The 19,177-nt window shown below is 33.5% G+C and overlaps 1 protein-coding gene across 2 annotated transcripts in view; it reads left to right on the forward strand.

Moving 5' to 3' along the window:
- LOC117122095 (serine/threonine-protein kinase TBK1-like) overlaps positions 1 to 15,545 on the forward strand; it is an 18,129-nt gene extending 2,584 nt beyond the window's left edge. The window contains exons 1-19 of one of the 2 annotated variants that reach the window (XM_033267568.1): positions 417 to 589; positions 5,691 to 5,833; positions 6,210 to 6,350; positions 7,129 to 7,258; positions 7,370 to 7,551; positions 8,300 to 8,457; positions 8,804 to 8,917; positions 9,185 to 9,364; positions 9,778 to 9,971; positions 10,463 to 10,521; positions 11,161 to 11,252; positions 11,585 to 11,789; positions 12,485 to 12,606; positions 12,705 to 12,815; positions 13,093 to 13,197; positions 13,405 to 13,495; positions 13,623 to 13,694; positions 14,326 to 14,519; positions 14,931 to 15,545. In XM_033267568.1, the coding sequence (XP_033123459.1) occupies positions 5,744 to 5,833; positions 6,210 to 6,350; positions 7,129 to 7,258; positions 7,370 to 7,551; positions 8,300 to 8,457; positions 8,804 to 8,917; positions 9,185 to 9,364; positions 9,778 to 9,971; positions 10,463 to 10,521; positions 11,161 to 11,252; positions 11,585 to 11,789; positions 12,485 to 12,606; positions 12,705 to 12,815; positions 13,093 to 13,197; positions 13,405 to 13,495; positions 13,623 to 13,694; positions 14,326 to 14,519; positions 14,931 to 15,075 (2,385 nt within the window). In that variant the 5' untranslated portion in view covers positions 417 to 589; positions 5,691 to 5,743 and the 3' untranslated portion in view covers positions 15,076 to 15,545. Of the gene's footprint in view, positions 1 to 416; positions 590 to 5,690; positions 5,834 to 6,209; positions 6,351 to 7,128; positions 7,259 to 7,369; positions 7,552 to 8,299; positions 8,458 to 8,803; positions 8,918 to 9,184; positions 9,365 to 9,777; positions 9,972 to 10,462; positions 10,522 to 11,160; positions 11,253 to 11,584; positions 11,790 to 12,484; positions 12,607 to 12,704; positions 12,816 to 13,092; positions 13,198 to 13,404; positions 13,496 to 13,622; positions 13,695 to 14,325; positions 14,520 to 14,930 lie in introns of those variants that run through there. The other variant, XM_033267569.1, reaches the window with a different exon arrangement.
- The last annotated feature ends 3,632 nt before the right edge of the window (positions 15,546 to 19,177 follow it).

Genomic DNA, 19,177 nt, shown 5'->3' on the forward strand with positions numbered 1-19,177 from the left:
AGACGTTTATCTGTTGATGACCTTTTGACCTCCTGAATTCTGCAATGAGATTTTCGGGTCGATTCAGCCGAGACGGCCCGAGTGGAGTTTCATGTAAATGTTTCGTACGGAAAAAAAAATCGCGGACGGGATAGGTCTTGCCGAGTATATAATTACATATGGCGACATCTTCTTAATATCTAAAATAGACACAAGCTACAATGAAACCTGTTTGCACGTTAGCATGTATATGTTACATGAGTGGAATAAAGTGCTAGATTATCATATCGCAACATTCACTGAATTACGAACGAACGTATTTGCAAATTTTATTCTCTCACGAACCAATGAGCGATCGCGACTCAAACAACACGTACAATTGTCGATGTAAAAGGGGAACTCCCTCGTTTGTGCGCTTGCGCATTGATGTCCGACGATCTGGTGGAAAAACTCTGTCTCTGGGAAAAACCAACGCCGCTATATCCGTTTCGAATAATAGTTTTGTTTCTATTAATAACGTATCACCAGTGACACAATTAAAAATGAAATACTTTTGAAATTACGGTTTACGAATGAAATTTGTGTTTAGATTATTCCATATGTGTTACGAGTAAGTTATTTTTCAATTTGTTTTAATGCTAAGCCTGGGCTAGGCCTACAACAACTATGGTATGTTAAGTGGAACAAGTTGTCAATGCAACTGCCTCCACCAGAACAATCGACCATCTTGGGTACTCTACTATTACATACTACTCAGCTAGGTGGGCTTGAACAACGTCAAACCAACAGCGCCACAACATAGTCTCTTCCTATATGATTTTGAAGTGTTTTTATGTATAAAATACGAAGTGTATTTTTGTATTAACGAGTGAAAATTTAAACTGTAAAATATGAATCGTTATTAAAATTTAAATATAATGAAATGTTGTTGGCAATATTTTGTTCGTGTTAGTGTTCAACCAGTGGCAGGTTCAAAGGTAGCCGCTATTCAAGGTTCTCTATATTATGTCATGTCACTATTCATCATTATTTGCAAATAAGTCATACAGTAATTTGGACATTCTTTTCTTAATATGGTATTTGGTTTCTGTAAATGGTGGAATCCGCCTTAATTTTATGATAGAATTCTATTTTATCCACATCAATATATAACCAGCAGATTGATCAGCTTTCAATTTCATATTGATATTGTTACGTACTTTATTGAGACAAAATAAGTATGAAATTTGCTTTTGTTTGAGTTAGAAGTTCACAATTCCTGTTTGTTTCCATATTGTCAGTTCAGAAATCTGAGTTTGATTAGTTAGATTTATTAACCTTGAAGTTAGGACAAAGTTTATGGTTTTGTCCACTGATAAAGGTAGATGAAGTTTAATTTTACAGAATTTTCTAGTCAAATCTATATTTAGTCAGCTAGATCTATATTTCTGGATGACTGATGTTGTAATGTATTTTTACAGTCTAGTGGTACCCCCTTTTACAGTACCCCTTTTACACTGCAAATACCAGACTTCTCAAGTTCGTAAAATGCATTTCCGCAGGGGCGGACTTGGTGGGGGGGGGGGGTGGCGGGGGGGGGGGGTGTGGCCACCAAGCCAGGCTGGGTCCGGCCCCTCTTTTGGAAAGTAAAGAAAAAGAAATAATTGATCGTTCAAACGAGTCTAGAAAACAAAAATTCCGCGGGAGCATGCCCGAAACCCTCTAGGGTAGTGTTATCTCGATCGGGGCCCCCTCTTTCGGACATCTCTGGATCTGCCCCTGTACTGTATGTCTTCAGATAAATAAAAAATTTCTCTAGTACCTAAAAATAATTTGCCTTTAGTACAATACTTGATACTTGATATAAGTGGGAAAAGTTAGGCAAACGCCTTTAAGACCCCACAGCTGTCCAGTCTGTTCTTGAACAGCAACAACCTCTTGTGGTAAGCTATTCCAGATGTTTATTACGCGATGTGAGAAGAATTCCATTCTGCATTTCAAAAATTTGTTAAGTTTTGGTTTGTATAATTTATATTCATGTCCTCTCCTGCTAGTGTCCTCGACAAAGATAAAAAATGTTCCACAATCCACGTCTTCAAAGGACTTAACAATTTTAAAAGTTTCAATAAGATCTTCTTTAACTCTCCGTTGTTCCAAGGTATACAGATTCAATTTGATTAATCTCTCACTATAGCTCATATTTTTCAAAGATGGCAGTAATTTTGTAGCTCTTCTTTGAACTTTTTCCAGTATACTTACTGTATGTCCTTTTTTAAGCCCGGGCTCCAAGCCTGAATTCAATATTCTAGGTGGGGTCTAACATATAATTTATATAATATTTTAAAGCTCTCTATATCCATATATTTGAATGACCTTTTAATGGTACGAAGACTGTTTGTTGCTTTCTGTGCTGCTTTCGTACACTGTAATGATGTTTTACCATCGTTTGAGACAGTCACACCCAAGTCAGTTTCTATGTCTGTTGATTGAATAGCAATATTTCTCATCATGTAAGCTGCCCCAGGGTTACTTCTTCCCATGCATAATTTTGCATTTATCAGTATTGTACTTTAGTAACCAGTCATCCGACCACTCCAACAATCGGTCAACATCTGATTGCAGTGTTAGGCAGTCATTGTTAGACTTGATGGGAGCAATTAGCTTGGTATCATCAGCAAACATTAAAAGCTTATTCCTCACATATTCTGTTAAGTCATCCACATACACAATAAATAATGTGGGTCCCAGGACAGACCCCTGGGGAACTCCACTAACAACTTTTGCTTGTGTTGATGACTCACTTCTAACAGATACCGTTTGTGTTCTATCACATAAGTAGTTTTTCAACCACTTAATCAATTTACCATCGAATCCATCAACTTCAGGATCAATCTTTTATGTGGCACCGAATCAAAGGCTCTTTGATAATCTAAATATAGAATATCAACATCATTCCCACAATCAAGCTCTTTGGTGATGATCTCAAAGGACTCCAGTAGGTTTGTGAGACATGATTTTCCAGTCATAAAGCCATGTTGATTCCGGGATGGAAGGTTGTTTTCTTTTAGATGAGCCCACATCTTGTCTTTTATAAGAGATTCCATTATCTTACAAGGTATACTAGTTAAACTTACAGGTCTATAATTTCCTGCTGTAGTTCTTAATCCTTTCTTAAAAACTGGAACAATTCTAGCTGTTTTCCAATCCTTTGGCAATTTACCAGACCCAATAGATTTTTCAAAAATGATTGAAAGTGGAACAGCGATTTGCGCACTACACTCTTTCATTACCCTTGGATGGATACTGTCTCTTATACACATCTAGATTGCATTACAGTTGTGGAATTTCAAATAAACTGGACAGGATTAAGAGTTATCGGTCACTTTTCAGTACAATCGGGCCCACTCAAATTGGGTTCAATGGTCCTGAAAATGGGGCCAATCGTCCTGGGCCTGATTGTCGTTGGGTCTCAATTGTCTGTAATTTGATGTGATATTTCAAACAAATGGGACAGGATAAAGATTGACGGGCCACTTTTTATTTGTTTTCACAATTATTTATTGCTATCCAATAAGTATGAGTTGGCTAGCGACAATGTACAGTAAACCAAAGATCCTAATGGAAAATTTATTTGTTCTGGACTTTAGACCTATTTACCTAGGCCTATGATAGATTTCCGTAGTATTTTGTCCTTTTCTGGACGTACCTAATAAGCAAAATTTCCATAGTACTTGACATGTTTGCAGTACAGGTGAAACACCGGGGAGCAAGAGTGATAAGGGAGGGAATTTTAAAAAGCCTTCTTTTATCTTAGTTGCCATCCTAAAACAGATAATTGTGTGACCATTGGAATAGAGTTTTATATACTTGTTACTTGGTGCTTCTATAGCGCTTGTTCCTTGCGGTTACAAATTACAGTATATACAGTGTAACCAGTTTGCTGGGAAAGTTGAAGAGGTGTAATAAAATGTTAATAAAATACATACATTATATTTGGAAATGAAATATTGTAGAGCCATAAATATTTGGAGTACAGTATTTTATAATCAGAGGGCTCTGAGGGTATAATGTTTCTATGTGATTAATTTTTATTGTCCTGTTCTTGCTTTTGTAAGAACTTTATATGGTTTGTAATATAATCATTATGTATGTGCCTATCTCAAGTTAATAACTTCTCAAGTTAGTAATATGCATTTCAGTAACCGACAAGTTTGAGAAACCAAATATTCTGGTGGAAATATCAGTTGTTCTGGACGTTAGACAATATATAAACCTATTTCATTATGGGTCTAGGCTTAATGATAAATTTCCCTAGTATTTATGGTCTATTTCCGTACATCCGTAATTAGGCTAAATTTCCGTAGGAACTACAGACGTTCCATGACCTCTTCTTTGCAACAAGGATTCTCAACTAGTTGTTTCACCATGAAAAACATCTGAGGATCGCATACAACTGGTGTCTCTGCTGTTATTCGCCTATCGCCGTGTAAAATGCAACATTAAGCTTCATTACAGTTCAGTGTTTGTACTACTTCCCATTTACACTGACCAAATCCCTGGTGATGTATGACCAGGTGTATACACTGCAGGATAACTCTTGAAATTGAGCTGTCAGTGTAAACAGGACTTTAGTCTTTCCTTCTGGTTCAGACATGGTATACTGCTGTGCAAAGTACTGTAAATCCAGGATACTTGATAATCTAATAAAGTTTATTTTTATATCATTGACTTTGACTTTGATGTAGTCATAACTTGAAAAATAAACCCTTAAGGAAACCTTGGTAGGTCAACAGGAAGCATAACATTGTGTTGTTGTAGTTTTGTTTTTGTTTCCTTATTACTTTCCATACCATAAAACCTAGAATTGAAGCCCAATGAGCATAACCTCAAGATGAAGCCCCACTCGAATAGAAGCCCATTTCGAATTGAAGCCCTCTTTATTTTGCAAAATTAGCCTCGAAAAGAAGACCATGGGCTTCTTTTCAAAATAGCATAGGCTTCTTTTCGAGATAGTACAGTACTGTACATACACTGAATTTCAAAAATGCAAAATAAATCCTCAATGCAAGGAAAACGCAAGAGAGGACGACAAAAGTTGAGATAGGCTAATGGCATACGTTCAGCAACAGGCCTATCCATGAATGAAGCTTATAAAATCAATCATACCGAAGGATGTCATCAGAAGCGGCATCAACAGATCAGCCATGAACCAATGGATAAGAAGAAGACGACCAAAGAAATTATACAGATAGCATAGAAATAGAATAGAATAAGTTCACCAAAAAGAGGAAATAATTCCAGAAAAAAACATTGTATTGCCAAACCTGACCAATTAAATATTTTGAAAATATTGGGTCAGATTGTTTTGTTTTAAACCGAAAAGAAGCTTTATTCATTTCTGGTTATTCATAAAACATATACTGTAGACATAGCAGTATAAAGTCACTGAATTGTGTCAATTTACATAAGCTCTAAAATGCCATAGCACACTTACAGTATATCAAATTGATATACAAAAAAATTACAAGAAAAAGAGAACCGTAAAATCAGCAAATGAAGTGAAGTCAGTACAGTAGTTGTTTAGAAAGTAGTGATTAACCACAGAAGTTTTCTATACATTGAAGCTTAAAATATTACGCTGTACTGTATTTGGATGTTATTTTTGATAATATATTTTCGCATTTATTCCTATTGTATATTGAAAGATTTACAATGAATGGTTTATTTTTTAGTTTTAGTTTGAAGCAATCAGGAAAGTTTAATTGACAGCTAAACAACTGACACAATGATATCAAGTTCAAAACAGTACATCTGGAGTGAGAAAGATGTTCTGGGCTCAGGTGCAACCAGTACGGTGTACACAGGTAGATCAAAGGTAAGCTCCATGAACAATAACCTTTATCCAAATCAACTAACATAGATCCACTAACATGTTAACAGGCAGTACAATAGATTCTATCTATCTATTGCACAACAAATTGATAGTGATAGTGTCTACTTCATAAACACTTACCTGAATGAACGGATATATGCCAATTTCCTTTAGAATCTTACCTTTATTTAGTAATAATGAACATACAGTAGATAAAGGGACAAACATTGCAAAATTAATTTAAAAATACTCAAATACTCTACTGTTACAAAGATAATAAGAAAATTCCAAAATAAGACAAAAGACTTTCAAACACATTACTATTTTTAATGATATTGTTATATATTTACTATTATTTTTATTATTTAATATTTTTTAGTCCAAAGGAAGCAAGGTTGCGGTGAAAGTATTCAACAACTCAAGTTTCATGAGGCCTGGCGAGGTGCAAGACAGAGAGTTTGAGGTTCTCAAGCAACTGAGACACAGAAATGTTGTTCAACTTCTTGCAATAGATGTCGATGTGAGTGTCTTTCAGATCCCAAAGGTCTTATAATTACAAGATAGTGCTCTCCACGATTTACGCGTACCAAACAGAAGCATTGATGTTCAGTAAAAAGAAGCATAAAATAAAAAGTAATCATTTTTGAGAGAGGGCATCCTAGTTGTTACCATGGCCATTACAGAATTCAAACACAGATGCGCTATCTGTAGTTAGTGATCTTTGATGTCAAAGTTGAAAAGTAATCATTTTTGCTGCGTTGTTACAGAATTTTCACACAGAAATCGAGGAGAACGCTACAGTATCTTGTAATTGTAAGATCGTTGGTACCTTCCAACATAAAAAGAATGAAACAAGCCTCCTAATTATAGAACCCTCCATTTAAAGACTACCTCCATTTAAAGACCGCTTTTCTGTGGTCCCAAGTTAACTAATGTCTAATATCTTTATTATTCTAATTGGAGACCTAAGCTGCTAAAGACCATGGAAACCCCAGTCCCCAAAATGATCTTTACTTGGAGGGAGACCTGTAATTAAATAACAAATATGTTGTCTAATAATGATTATATTGATAATGAAATTGATGATGTAACACTGTTGCCAAAATAATATTGAATGATAATGATAAAATTTATGACAAAGAGGAGAAACATGATGATAAGAACAATTGAAATTGTTTCAGCTATTTTCCTCTAACATTGGTTTCAGACTGCACTCTCTAAACTGCATAAATACAGAATGAATGAATAGCAACAAAAATTTAAGATTGAAATTATGAAAATGAAAATTTCCATTACAGGAAAGAAGTCGGCAGCGGGTCATCGTCATGGAATTGTGTAGTAAGGGCAGCTTGTATACAATGCTTGACCAACCACAATCCATCTTCGGGGTTCCAGAACAAGAGTACAAGAAGATACTTGCTGATATTTGTAAGTAAAAATTGTATATATATTCAATGAACTTTTTTGTGAAACACATGTAAGGACCAAGCAACAATGAATCAAAGTATAAATTTAACCAAGCTATATTTTTATTGGCAGGTTGTGGAATGAAGTATCTCAAACAAAAAGAAATAGTACATCGAGATCTGAAGCCCGGAAATATAATGGTCTTGGAAGACAAAGATGGACAAAACGTGTACAAACTTGCAGACTTTGGAGCTGCAAGACAACTCGCAAATGATGAGAATTTTGTTTCTTTGTATGGAACAGAAGAGTATCTGGTAGGTTTTCTGCTTTAATATGTAATCACATGTGTTTTCAAGTGTAAGATGCTGTCTTATCAACCGATAAATGTCTAAGTTTCTTTTGAAACTTACCTCTGAAGCATAAAAAAATGTGAAAAGGAAACAAGGATGGACAAACCCGCTCTTGAAGTATGACCCACATAGAGTTCCAGTGGAGGTAATTAGGGGCAAATAAGCATCGCTTCCAGCCTCTACACCCAAGTAAACCCAAGTAAGTAAGGATATTTTTCATTCACACAGGCTGTATATAGGCGAGCTAGGTTGATTTCCATTATTTTTCTTTTATGCTCGAGAGGTAAGTTACAAAGGAAACTCGGGCATTTATCGGCTTATCTATGTAAGTATTTTACTCGTAGACTAACACCATCACTACTGATTTGTTTATTTTTAGGAATGACCTACATAGTGAATCAGTGGGATGTTTGATTATTTTGGCAAAAAAGGGTTGTGTTGCTCAATTTAGCCCGACTGACACAACATCTCAAAATCTAGAGTCAGATTTTTATTTTAGCAATTATTTTTCTTCCAATGAGGACCCCAAAAGCTTGTATGATGTTACTATTTTACAAACCCAAAATGTTCAATCTCTATGACCCAAACCATCATCTTCACTCTGCTAATAAAATTCTTCTCATTCCGAAATCTATAACAAAAAAAAACAATTATTATTATTAATGTTATGATGGTGATGTCACTGCAATATATTTTTGCCCTTATGCTGTAGCACCCAGACATGTATGCCAGAGCTCTGTTGAGAGAGACACCACAGAATGCATTCACATCTAAGGTTGACATGTGGAGTCTTGGTGTTACATTGTACCACGTTGCCACTGGACGTCTGCCCTTCAGACCTTATGGTGGCCGCAGCAACAAGAAGACAATGTGAGTTTGATTCATATACAAATTTGAAAATCAATATTATTCTGTGATTATTATGATCAACAATATTTGGTCATCATTGTATCATAATTATTTTGATTATTATTGTTGGTATTATTATTGCTATTATAACATTGTTAGTTTAATTAATATTATTGCCTTTAATACTAATTTTATTTATTGTTTTTATTAACATAGACATTTCTATATTAAATTCAGTAAAATAGTTTTTCTTATTCTAGTCTTCCATTCCTGTTTGTTTTTGTAATTGTTATAGTTATACACTAGTCATTATTGTTATAATTGTTGTTATTATTTTGATATGGTTTGATTTTACCATTATCCTCAGGCATTACTTGGCAACAAAAAAAGCATCAGGGGTCATATGTGGAATCCAAAAAGACTCTGTGGATGGACCAATCACATGGGAGCGAGAGCTGCCCAAGTCCACCCAAATGTCAATGTAAGTCAAGACAAGATAATTATATTTCATTTTGCAATTCAGGTCTACCTCCAATTAAAGACTACTTTGATCTCATTAAAATAATAAAAATAAAAGACATTTGTTAATTTGGAAACACAGGAAAGTGGTCTTTAATTGGAGGTGTCTTCAATTAGAGGCAGACCTGTAGTTGCACATTGTCACTAATGTCAATTAAAACATGACAATTCATGATATTGGATCCTATCATAATTGTGAGTTATGAAAACCATTCCTCATCTGGCACAGCATGTTCAAGAGGATGCTGACCCCACTGCTGGCCGGTCTTCTTGAGTCTGACCCAAAGAAAATGATGTCTGCTGAAAGATTTTTTGAAAAAGTGGACAGCATCCTAAATATGGAGGTATTTGATGTCTTTGATGTGCAGAAAGCACAGATGTTGAAAATATATCTTCACAAGGATAACACGTAAGTCGCATTATCGTCTCTAGAATCTTGAAGTAAAATTTATCTTATTTTCATCATCATTGTCACCACTACCATCATAATCATTATCACTTTTACCATCACCATTATCATTATTACCACCACCAGCATTACCATTATTATCAACATCTTCTTCTATATTATCTTAGTCATTATTATCATCAGCATCATCATCGTATCATATTGACCGTTATGAATATCCTCATCGTCGTTGTCATTGTCCTTTTATCGTTGTCCTCATCCCCGCATTTTTTGCAGGTATCATCATTTAATCATCATCATTACCTTCCATATAAATGATGTTATCTATGCAGTGTTTATTGCACTGACAATAAAAATCATATTTATATTTAGATTTATATAAAATACTTATACAGTGTATGATTGATACTTAGATTTGAACATTTGAAAGAAAGCATTCAGCAGTTGTCTGATATCGCAGTACCAGACCAAATGATACTATACCAACAACAGAATTATAACCCAACAACTCCCTGCAAACAGTTTCCAAATACAACAGAGAAAGAACCGATGATATTGCTTCAGAAGACCCTGCAAGCTCCGTGGAGTGTCGCCCCTAGTTATACACGTAAGTCCAGATTGTACTCCAATATTTTTTCCGTACAGATAATATTCCAGATATTACTGGTTGGATAAACTGTTGTTAACTAATGTGTGCATACTGAACCATGGAGATCCTGTAGTAGATTACGCACACTAGCGACATGAAGCACCAAGATCGTCACAGGAGAGTGAAAAAAAAAATAAAAATAACATTTTGTTTTTTTACTTAGCAAATAGTTTTGCCAAAAACATACAAATGGAGGAGAAAATAACTAAAATTAAATTTACATAATTGGGAAGAAATATACATTATATTTTTGCAAATTTCAAGGCAGCAGTGGGTGTAATAAAAATAAACAAAAACCTTTATTTTTTTTTTAAATTGGCCAAAAATAAAATGTTATTTTTATTCAAAATCATCATTACTGTCAGGCAGCAGGTTCACCAAACAAGGTATAACAGAAGTCTTGCCTTAGTATTGTAATTCTAATTTGCTGGTGTAAATAATTTTTTCAGCGGACTTTCCATCACTACCGTCAAATTCACATCCAGATGCAGATTATTCATATTCAAAGGTGATGTAACACTTTGTTAATACAGTCATAATTTGTTTTTGAAACCCGCAGCCTAGTTTTTTTATATTGCATGTTGTATTTATTTGTATAGAACTTAGAAACAATATTATTGTGTTATTATTATTATTATTATTATTATTATTCTTTATTAACATTATTATTTTTTAAATTTTCATAGAAAAATATTATAATGGCTTGTATTGTATAAAAAAGTTATTCCAACATTTTTTTTCAGTTTTATCCTTTCCAATCTATAAACTAAGGATTCAATTATAAATACATATAAAGGCATTATACTCAGAGACTTGTAAAATAGACATTTAGGCTGTTAAATACTTATTGGAATTATTGGTATAAACATGAAAATGCTCTTGTATTGTTCTTTAGACCAGTGCTGGTATAACTTTTTTTTTAGGCGGAGAGCACTACAGGACACAGTGGTATTCTGTGCACCTCTTAATGAGACTTTATAGTCATTAGGAGTCTTGAAGTGGGGGGCTGATAGGGCTTGAAGATGAAGTGGGAGCTCGATAATTAAGTGGGAATGGGGGGAGAGAGTAGCAAAATATTGCTCACTGTATTGTCATCATCAAATTTATTTTAGTATAAACATGAAAATACTCTTATATTGTTCTTCAGATGAGTGCTGGTGTGATGTTTTATAGGCAGCGAGCACTACAGAGCACGTTAAATGCCCAGCATGTGTTTGACAGTGCTGTTTATTCCTTCAGGTCAGTATAGCATATGGTATGAACATTCATCTGTTGACAAAGAAAAACATTCTAGTGGTTTGATCCATACTAAAGTGCAACCTTCTTCACTCTCTAAAAGGTGTAGAGAGCACACAAACAAATTTAGGTAAAGCACCTGTACGTAAGAGCACAATGAAAATGCCCAGTGAATGGATCAGGCGTCAACCTCAAGATTAGAGACCAAATTGCAGATTCTGCACCACACATTCTTACAAAAAAATTGACACAATTGTATATTTAAACATAGTCATTTACCAAAATAGATACCTTTGTGTCTTGCTGTACAATCCAATTTGCTTAATACCTCACAGAGTTGTAATACGGGAACTCTTGCAAAGAGTTGAGAGAAGGATGGCTGATGTCGCAAGGTTTAAGGTGAAAGTAGTGACAAACTTAGAAGGCCTGAAGAACCATTTGAATTTTTTACACACACTAGAGGACATTCTCCAAGTGACAAAAGAAGAGGGGCAGGGAAACAGCATGGAGATATCAGAAATTGAAGCCCTTGTCATAGAGGTAATATACTAATTTCTTCAGTAATCACTTTGATTTACCTGTTGATATTCGTAATGAATTAGATTTTATGGCCACCATATTTAAATTCAAGGGTTTAAGTAAAGAAATGTTTTAAATGATTCATATATTTTTTTTTATATATATCTTAAATTGTACATATTTTTGAATAGGGATATTTAATTAAAAAAATTTTTATACTATATTATAGGTATATTTTTAGGTGTTTACATGTATTATTTTCAACCTTGGAGAAAAACTCGACAGTGATTTGTTTCACTTTTCCTGTCGGATTATTAACATGTGCTCAAATTACATGAAATGTCAGAAAACTAAATTGTAGGAGTGTTGAAAGATACATACTCCAAGTATTGAAATACACACCATCGTGTTGGGATTCAATATTTCGCCATTAATTATGTCATCATCACGAATGAATGGAAAGATACAGTTACAATTAATTGGCTGAAATATTGCACCATTTATGAATTATATTTTAGCACAACTGATCTCATTGAAGAAGAAAGCCATTGTGAAGCTGGCCCTTTTTCAAGTGCTCATTGTTTCTACCATGTTACAACAATTCCCAGCTTTACATGGAAATTAATCACGACCTGTGATTAATCTAATTAATAAGATATATATGTTTTTTTAATAGATAAAGAAATAAACAATATGATTTTGATTATGGTTGTTAGATTCAAGAGGACTATCAAACACAAACCACAATCCTACATGTCTTAGATCAAGAACTTAATGAAGACAAGCTTAATTCCTTCCGCCTGGTAGAAAGTCTGTGTTGCGATCCAGGACAAAGATGGTAATTACTCCTGTTGTTGATTTTGGAGTGTGCATCACAATGTATTTTGGTTTAATTGTTTATCAACAAAACTAATTATTTGTTCATTTTAATTGCAGTACTGAGCGATTTCAAGTAGCTTTGAATTTAGTCTTGGAAAGTCTAGAAATATTTAAGGCTAACAGACGTTCAAAGCAGCGAGAAAGTGTACATATTGTTAATCTTGAAAAGTAAGGAATCATTCATTTTATTGCAATTATAATATTGCATCTTTACAACTTCAAAACACCGAAGCATTACACAATAAAATATTCTCTGGTGTTTGTGGTACAGTTGTAGCTTGGCAGTATTTTTACTATTACTCAAAACAGTGCAATCCTCGGCGGGTGCGCTAATTGTCCGAAAATAAAATTTTATTTCAGGTGGATGTATCTAAGTCAGTACAGCACTATTGTTGTTATTGTGACCAATTGAAGAAGTAAATTTTGTTTTATCATTTTTAAACAGATTACGATTGAGAGATTCCTGTGTAGAAGCTTGGAACCACCAGAGCGGACATTGTGAAACAAATTTAAAAAATATCCATACAAAATTCAATGATTGGTACAACAAGTAAGTTATAATAACAATTATTTCCCCAAAAAAATTATAATGGTAATAACAAATGCTAATAAATGATTAACGATTTTCTGCATGTTTTATGAGCATGCTACAGAAAATCCTAAAGTGCATGGTGTTTATGCCTGTTTACGGCTGCTAGGTAGTCACGGACCACGCCCATACGCATAGTGTTTATGTGATAATCTTTTTTTGTTACAGAATGTCGATTCTTGGTAAGATAGAAAAAATAGAGGAGAAAGTGGATTGGTTTAAAATGAAATATGATGATTTACAGAAAAATATTGAAAAGGTAAAAGCTGATAGTAAGCAGTGAGTCAAATGGTATCGGAAATTTGCCACAAAATTTATTTAAAAACTAGCGAGTACTTAATTTTGACTATTAAGTCTTTATCAATTTTCCATATTTTTATTTTCAGGTGATGGAAGATCTGGAGAAGAAACAAGATGTTTTAGTTTCAAATTTTAAAAATATGACAGCAAAGGAATCAGTAAGTACTGCAAATATACCTATAGCACACAAACCTAATATTAATGAAAGAGATCGATTTAATCTTTATGAGGTCTTTTTCTTTACAGTACATATCAGAAAATTCTCAGTTCCCAGTGTTAAGTCTGGGAATGGGATTTACATTTGAGGGCTTGACATATATAGTATAACATATGTAATTTTTTTTTTTTTTATCTGAATTTCTGTAGCGCTTTCCACAATCTGAAGAATATACAGGGCATTATTCCCCTGGAGTTGGCAAACCTGCACATTTAATGCAACTTTCTCTGCCCCCTAGGGAGTATCCCTAGTCATGCCACTTTACATGCACAACCCATACTTTCAATGCCACACCATCCTACCAGATACCCATTTATACTCTCCTGGGTGGAGAGAGGCAAACATAAGTAAAGTGCCTTTCTCAAACTCCCGATTTCATGATCAGCACCACACACTCCTACTTACTACTCCTACTTATTTAGTTCAAATATTTCTATATATTGTTGCTGTTGTTGCTAAAGTTAGTTATCTTTAATACAATCAATTAAATTGCTGATTAAAAATATCAATTAAAGTTACCAAATTAATGGTTTATAATCAGGATATTTTGTATTTTTATCTTTGATTTGTAGATGAAAAGCAATTCTTCAGGTGGTTCATCTGCAAGTCAACTTTCCTTAATGAGTGATTTTGAAGTCATCAGCAGTCTGGTTGCTTCTATCCCTGAGGAAGAAGTTGACCGACCCAAAGGTGGGCTACCTTTTCTGCAACAAACGATAACCGGCATTGGAAGAAAAATACAAGTAAAGAAGGACATAAAACAGCAGTATGTATTATGTATTTGCTTTATAATGTAATAATTATGAAACTTTATGTTTTCATTATTTATTTTATATGTAGATATTACCCATACACACATTACAGCTTTTATATAGCTACCTTTCATGAAGATCAGAGTGCTGATTTGTGGACCTCAGTAGCTCATGCCGGAAGTTTCTTCTCCTTTAAGGGTCTCTTCATGTCTGAGCTACCTGGTAAACCAGTACTTCATAAGAAAAATACTTTCCTGACACACAAGCCAGCCCCTTCCCCCACCATGAGTTTTCTCTCTCCTGAGCCCCATGACTAGCTGTTACCCCACTGATATAGGACATTAACTGTTTTGCTAATAAGGGAAAATACCTTGCTCTGTAATACCTCCTTGAAAACAGCTAACATGGCTCTTTTCTATTTCCAGGATCATCAAAGGGGATCCAAAAGAGAAAGAAAAAGATGAACTTGATGAATCAACAAAGTTAATGGAAAAGTTTGAGCAGGAATCTGCCTCTTTTTACACCAGGTTAAGTAGCACATTCTCCTCTAATGAATGTCCTAAGCAATAAATATCAGCTTGTGGCTAAGTACTTAAAATGACCAATTATACTATTGCTATAGAATTTCTTTGTACATGTGTAGTAATGTAAAGTAATGTGTAAATGGAAGTAACAGGAACAGAAGACTTATTGTTAGCTTCAAATGTGGACTAGCCTTATCAGACTAATCTTATTGACTATAAATACTTTTTAAAATTATGAATAGATTTTACTACAGAATATCTGTAGTGTTAATGAGGGAGACACATAGACAGGAGAGTGGGTAATACAGCAAATCCATTCAAACATAAACTGTTAAGCTTGGCATATTTGCATTAAATTGAATATTTTTCATTTTTTAGATCATTCTATTTGCCATATTGGCATTATACTATATATTTGCATTATATTTACATATTTGCCATGTTGGCATTATATTACATGTCTTAACGGTATGTATTATATTTTCAATCGATGTATACACTGTATTGCATTGTGTATTTGCAATATATTTGGATAATTGGCATAGTTTGCTAACCTTTTTTTTTAGGTTTTTTTTCATTTTTTTTATTATATGCTCCCTTCAAGGTTACCAATCTTATTTTTAGATTATAAATGATGGTGACAACATCTTTACATGAAGTGAAAGCTTGACTATGCTTAAACCATATATTGCTTTTAAACTTTTGTAAATACTTTGATTGATGAAAAAAAATACTATAAAATGCTAGAAGTGAATTTGATCATAGGTTCATAGATAACCTAAAAATATTGGGGACTTCTTTAACTTGGTGTTCAAATAATATTCAGGATAAATAATCTAGATTCACAAAAAAATATGGCTTATTCCTATATAAAATATACATATAATTTAGATATCGTTACTAATGCATTTTATATATTAGAAACATTTAACTTTCATTTTAAAAAGATACTCTACTTTATTAAGGGATCCACAGGATGGGTTAATAGCTACAATTATAATTTCTTATCAAATATGGTTTAAAAAGTAATTTTAGCTAGTATTCTATAGCTTTTATCTAGTGTGGCTCTTTTTGCAATTGCTCACCTCCTTGCCTACAAATATGCATAACTTATCAGCGACAAATCCATAATTGTTTTACGGTAACGGAAAGTGGCAGTTGAGGACAACTATGTCCAAAGTCAGGCAAGAGAGTAAGATTTTGGGGTGTTTCCTTGCCTACTGTGAAGAACCAGGGATGGAGTTTTTCCATATTGATCTCATATAAATTAAAGGTGATTGTAATGTAAATATATTGTACTGTTCATATATCATAATTAATGTTATACTTTTTCTTTATTGTCAAAATGATCTAAGCTTTTATTGTGTTGGGTGCCAACCTTGTATTACCACATTTATGGGTTCATATCATTTATCGATCACAATTTGTAACTCTCCCTTGACTCTTATAATTTTTTTTGATAGAGGGACGTATTTCAACTAACCCCAATTTGTTATCTTTAATGGCTACTGAATTGGGAGGGTGTCTTGATCACCCTGCAGCAATAAAGATAACAGCTGAACAAAGGGTGGATGAACTCTCTATACTCAACGGCCAGCCATAGTTCATATGGATTCAAATTAATATCAAAACAAAGGTCTAGCACATAGAAGCTTTAGCTATTATGCACTCTATAAATCCATACTTATTATTAAGAGGTTTGTTTTCGTATGCAGTTTTTCTTTACCTTATGCATGTTAATTTGTTCAAAGCAAGGCACAATGATTCAAAGCACACTATGGTCCACCAGCCTACTGTATAAGACTTTGAAATATTTCATCAACAAGCTCCCTCTAACGTCTCTTGCCTAACTGCTCCTTTGTAGGGCCCCTTGGAAAGTTTCCCTTTGTAATAAAAAAAAAATACTAAAAGTAATTTCATTTTTACAAGTGGTTTTATACACTAGGAGTTTTGTCTGGGTCTGAATTCATGAAAGAAGCCAACAGGTAATAAGTAAATCTATTTAATTATTAGTTAACTTTGTTTAATTAACAATTGCTCCAAACAATGCTTGGGAGCCACTCAGGTATTAGTGTTAATTATTTAAAGAAACCAGTTCCTACCATTTTTTAATTGGGCTGATCAATTAGGAAAGGCACATACAATAAACATGGAGACAAAATTGCACCTATATAATGATCTCCAACTGGTTTATTTCTAGTGCAATATACTTATACCAATAATGGTAGATTATTTTGCGTATTATGAAAAGACCTGTATGCACTTCATATTATCATCACCCTGGTCATTGGATTAAATGCCTATGGAACTCAGCTCACCAAGGGACTATTCCATAACTTACAGATGTATACACAAATTTGTCTGTTTGCCTAACTAGTATTAATATATGAAATAAAATGTTTAATTATAGGATTATAGAGGAAATAATTGGCTTATTTAATTTGTACTGTTTATATTTCTACATTTTATCATGTTATTATAAAACTATATTTAATAGTACCATAAATTGTTGTTTAGTCTTTTATGTCAGAGATCGGTAGTCAATGAAACATTCCATTTTTTGATTTTCATAAAACGATTTTAAGATCCTACATGTTTGTTGTGTGTTTCTATTCAACGTGAGTAATTAGGGGCGGATCCAGAATTTTTCAAACCGGGGTGGGGGAGGGGGCGTGTGTGAGAGAGGGAGGGCACAACATTTTCAGAATAGATAATATTGAAATAAGGGCTAATTTCAATACATAACATTGATATGCATTGAAATTTTAAAATTTTGTGGCAATATGGGGAGGGGGAGGGGCACGTACAGCTGTGACCATGTGACCCTGTTCCCCCAGCTGGATTTGCGCCAAGTAATACACTGTTAGTTTCTATGTGAAGTAGCAATGTCAATTAAAAAAAATAATGTTAAACATATAATATTTGTAAGCTTATAATTATAAAGCATAGTATTCAGCAAGTCTATAGCAACGTGTATAATAACACTGCATTATTTGTTGTTATGGATCGACATGTAAATAGTGGATTGACTGTTCAGCTTGGTACAATGCAACCCATTCCCCCCCTGCCCCCCCTCTGGTGACATTACTTTTCACAAGGACCAAAATATCATGAAACTGCCAGGTTTTTCTTGCAACTAAAAATTTATTTTTAAAGATGCTGCAATATTTATCATAAAAATATTATAAACAGCCAAATAATCAGATACATGTGGACAATTTGCATAATAGAACATCTGCGTTTTGAATAATTTTACAGCCTTGAATTATAGTTTATAGTTTATGCTTTTGAGCGATGTAGCTCCATACCTATACAAATGACCAATCTGAACAGAATGAATATATATTTTACTTCTTTTACTTTGTGGTTTTGTAGAAAAAAAAAATTAAGAATAATATTGTTGTTATCAATAATAAGAAAAAAATATGTACATGTGTGTTTCTTTGATTTTGTAAACTTTACTGTATTGTTTTTGGATGCACCTTCTATTGAGAAATGTGCCTCTGATGGCAAAATGTAGGTTCCTAATAAACTAATATTATTATTATTATTATTAAGAAAAAACTGCACATTTTACCACAAAAAAAAAATCAGAACTAGTGTATTGCATAACAGGGAAAAAAATCGTTTTCAGTGTGAAGAATGATAAAGTTTTTATATCTTTGTATGTGCTAGTGTACATTTATGATACTGTGTTACATTTTCATATTTCACAGTATATGCTTTGCTGATTGGATATTCAATGACCAATCAAAATTAATAGTTTCAATTAGCAGTTGTGTCATGTGACAACCTCTGCCAACTGATTCTGTTGTATTTGATGAATAGGGCAAAATGAGTCTGTCTGTCAACTGTAAATAATGTATTGTGACTAGTTTTATAATGGTGAAATGTAAATTGAAAACTCGGCTAATAAACATTACAAAAGGTACCTGTGTGTTGTAACTTTCGTTATATGATCGTCCTTGTCTTCCAATATTAGCAAAATGAGAGTAGTTAAAATAATATATATATATATATATATATATATATATATTATAATATAGAAAATAATGAAACAACTTCAGTAGTAGACTTTAAGAACACTGATTTATTATAAACTCGGATATTTCTGCCACTCCTGTGGCCTTCATCAGCGAGAAATATAT

The sequence above is a fragment of the Anneissia japonica genome, unplaced genomic scaffold, assembly GCF_011630105.1.
Source record: "Anneissia japonica isolate Jap-2015-1 unplaced genomic scaffold, ASM1163010v1 scaffold288164_len509026_cov199, whole genome shotgun sequence".
Taxonomy (NCBI): Eukaryota; Metazoa; Echinodermata; class Crinoidea; order Comatulida; family Comatulidae; genus Anneissia; species Anneissia japonica.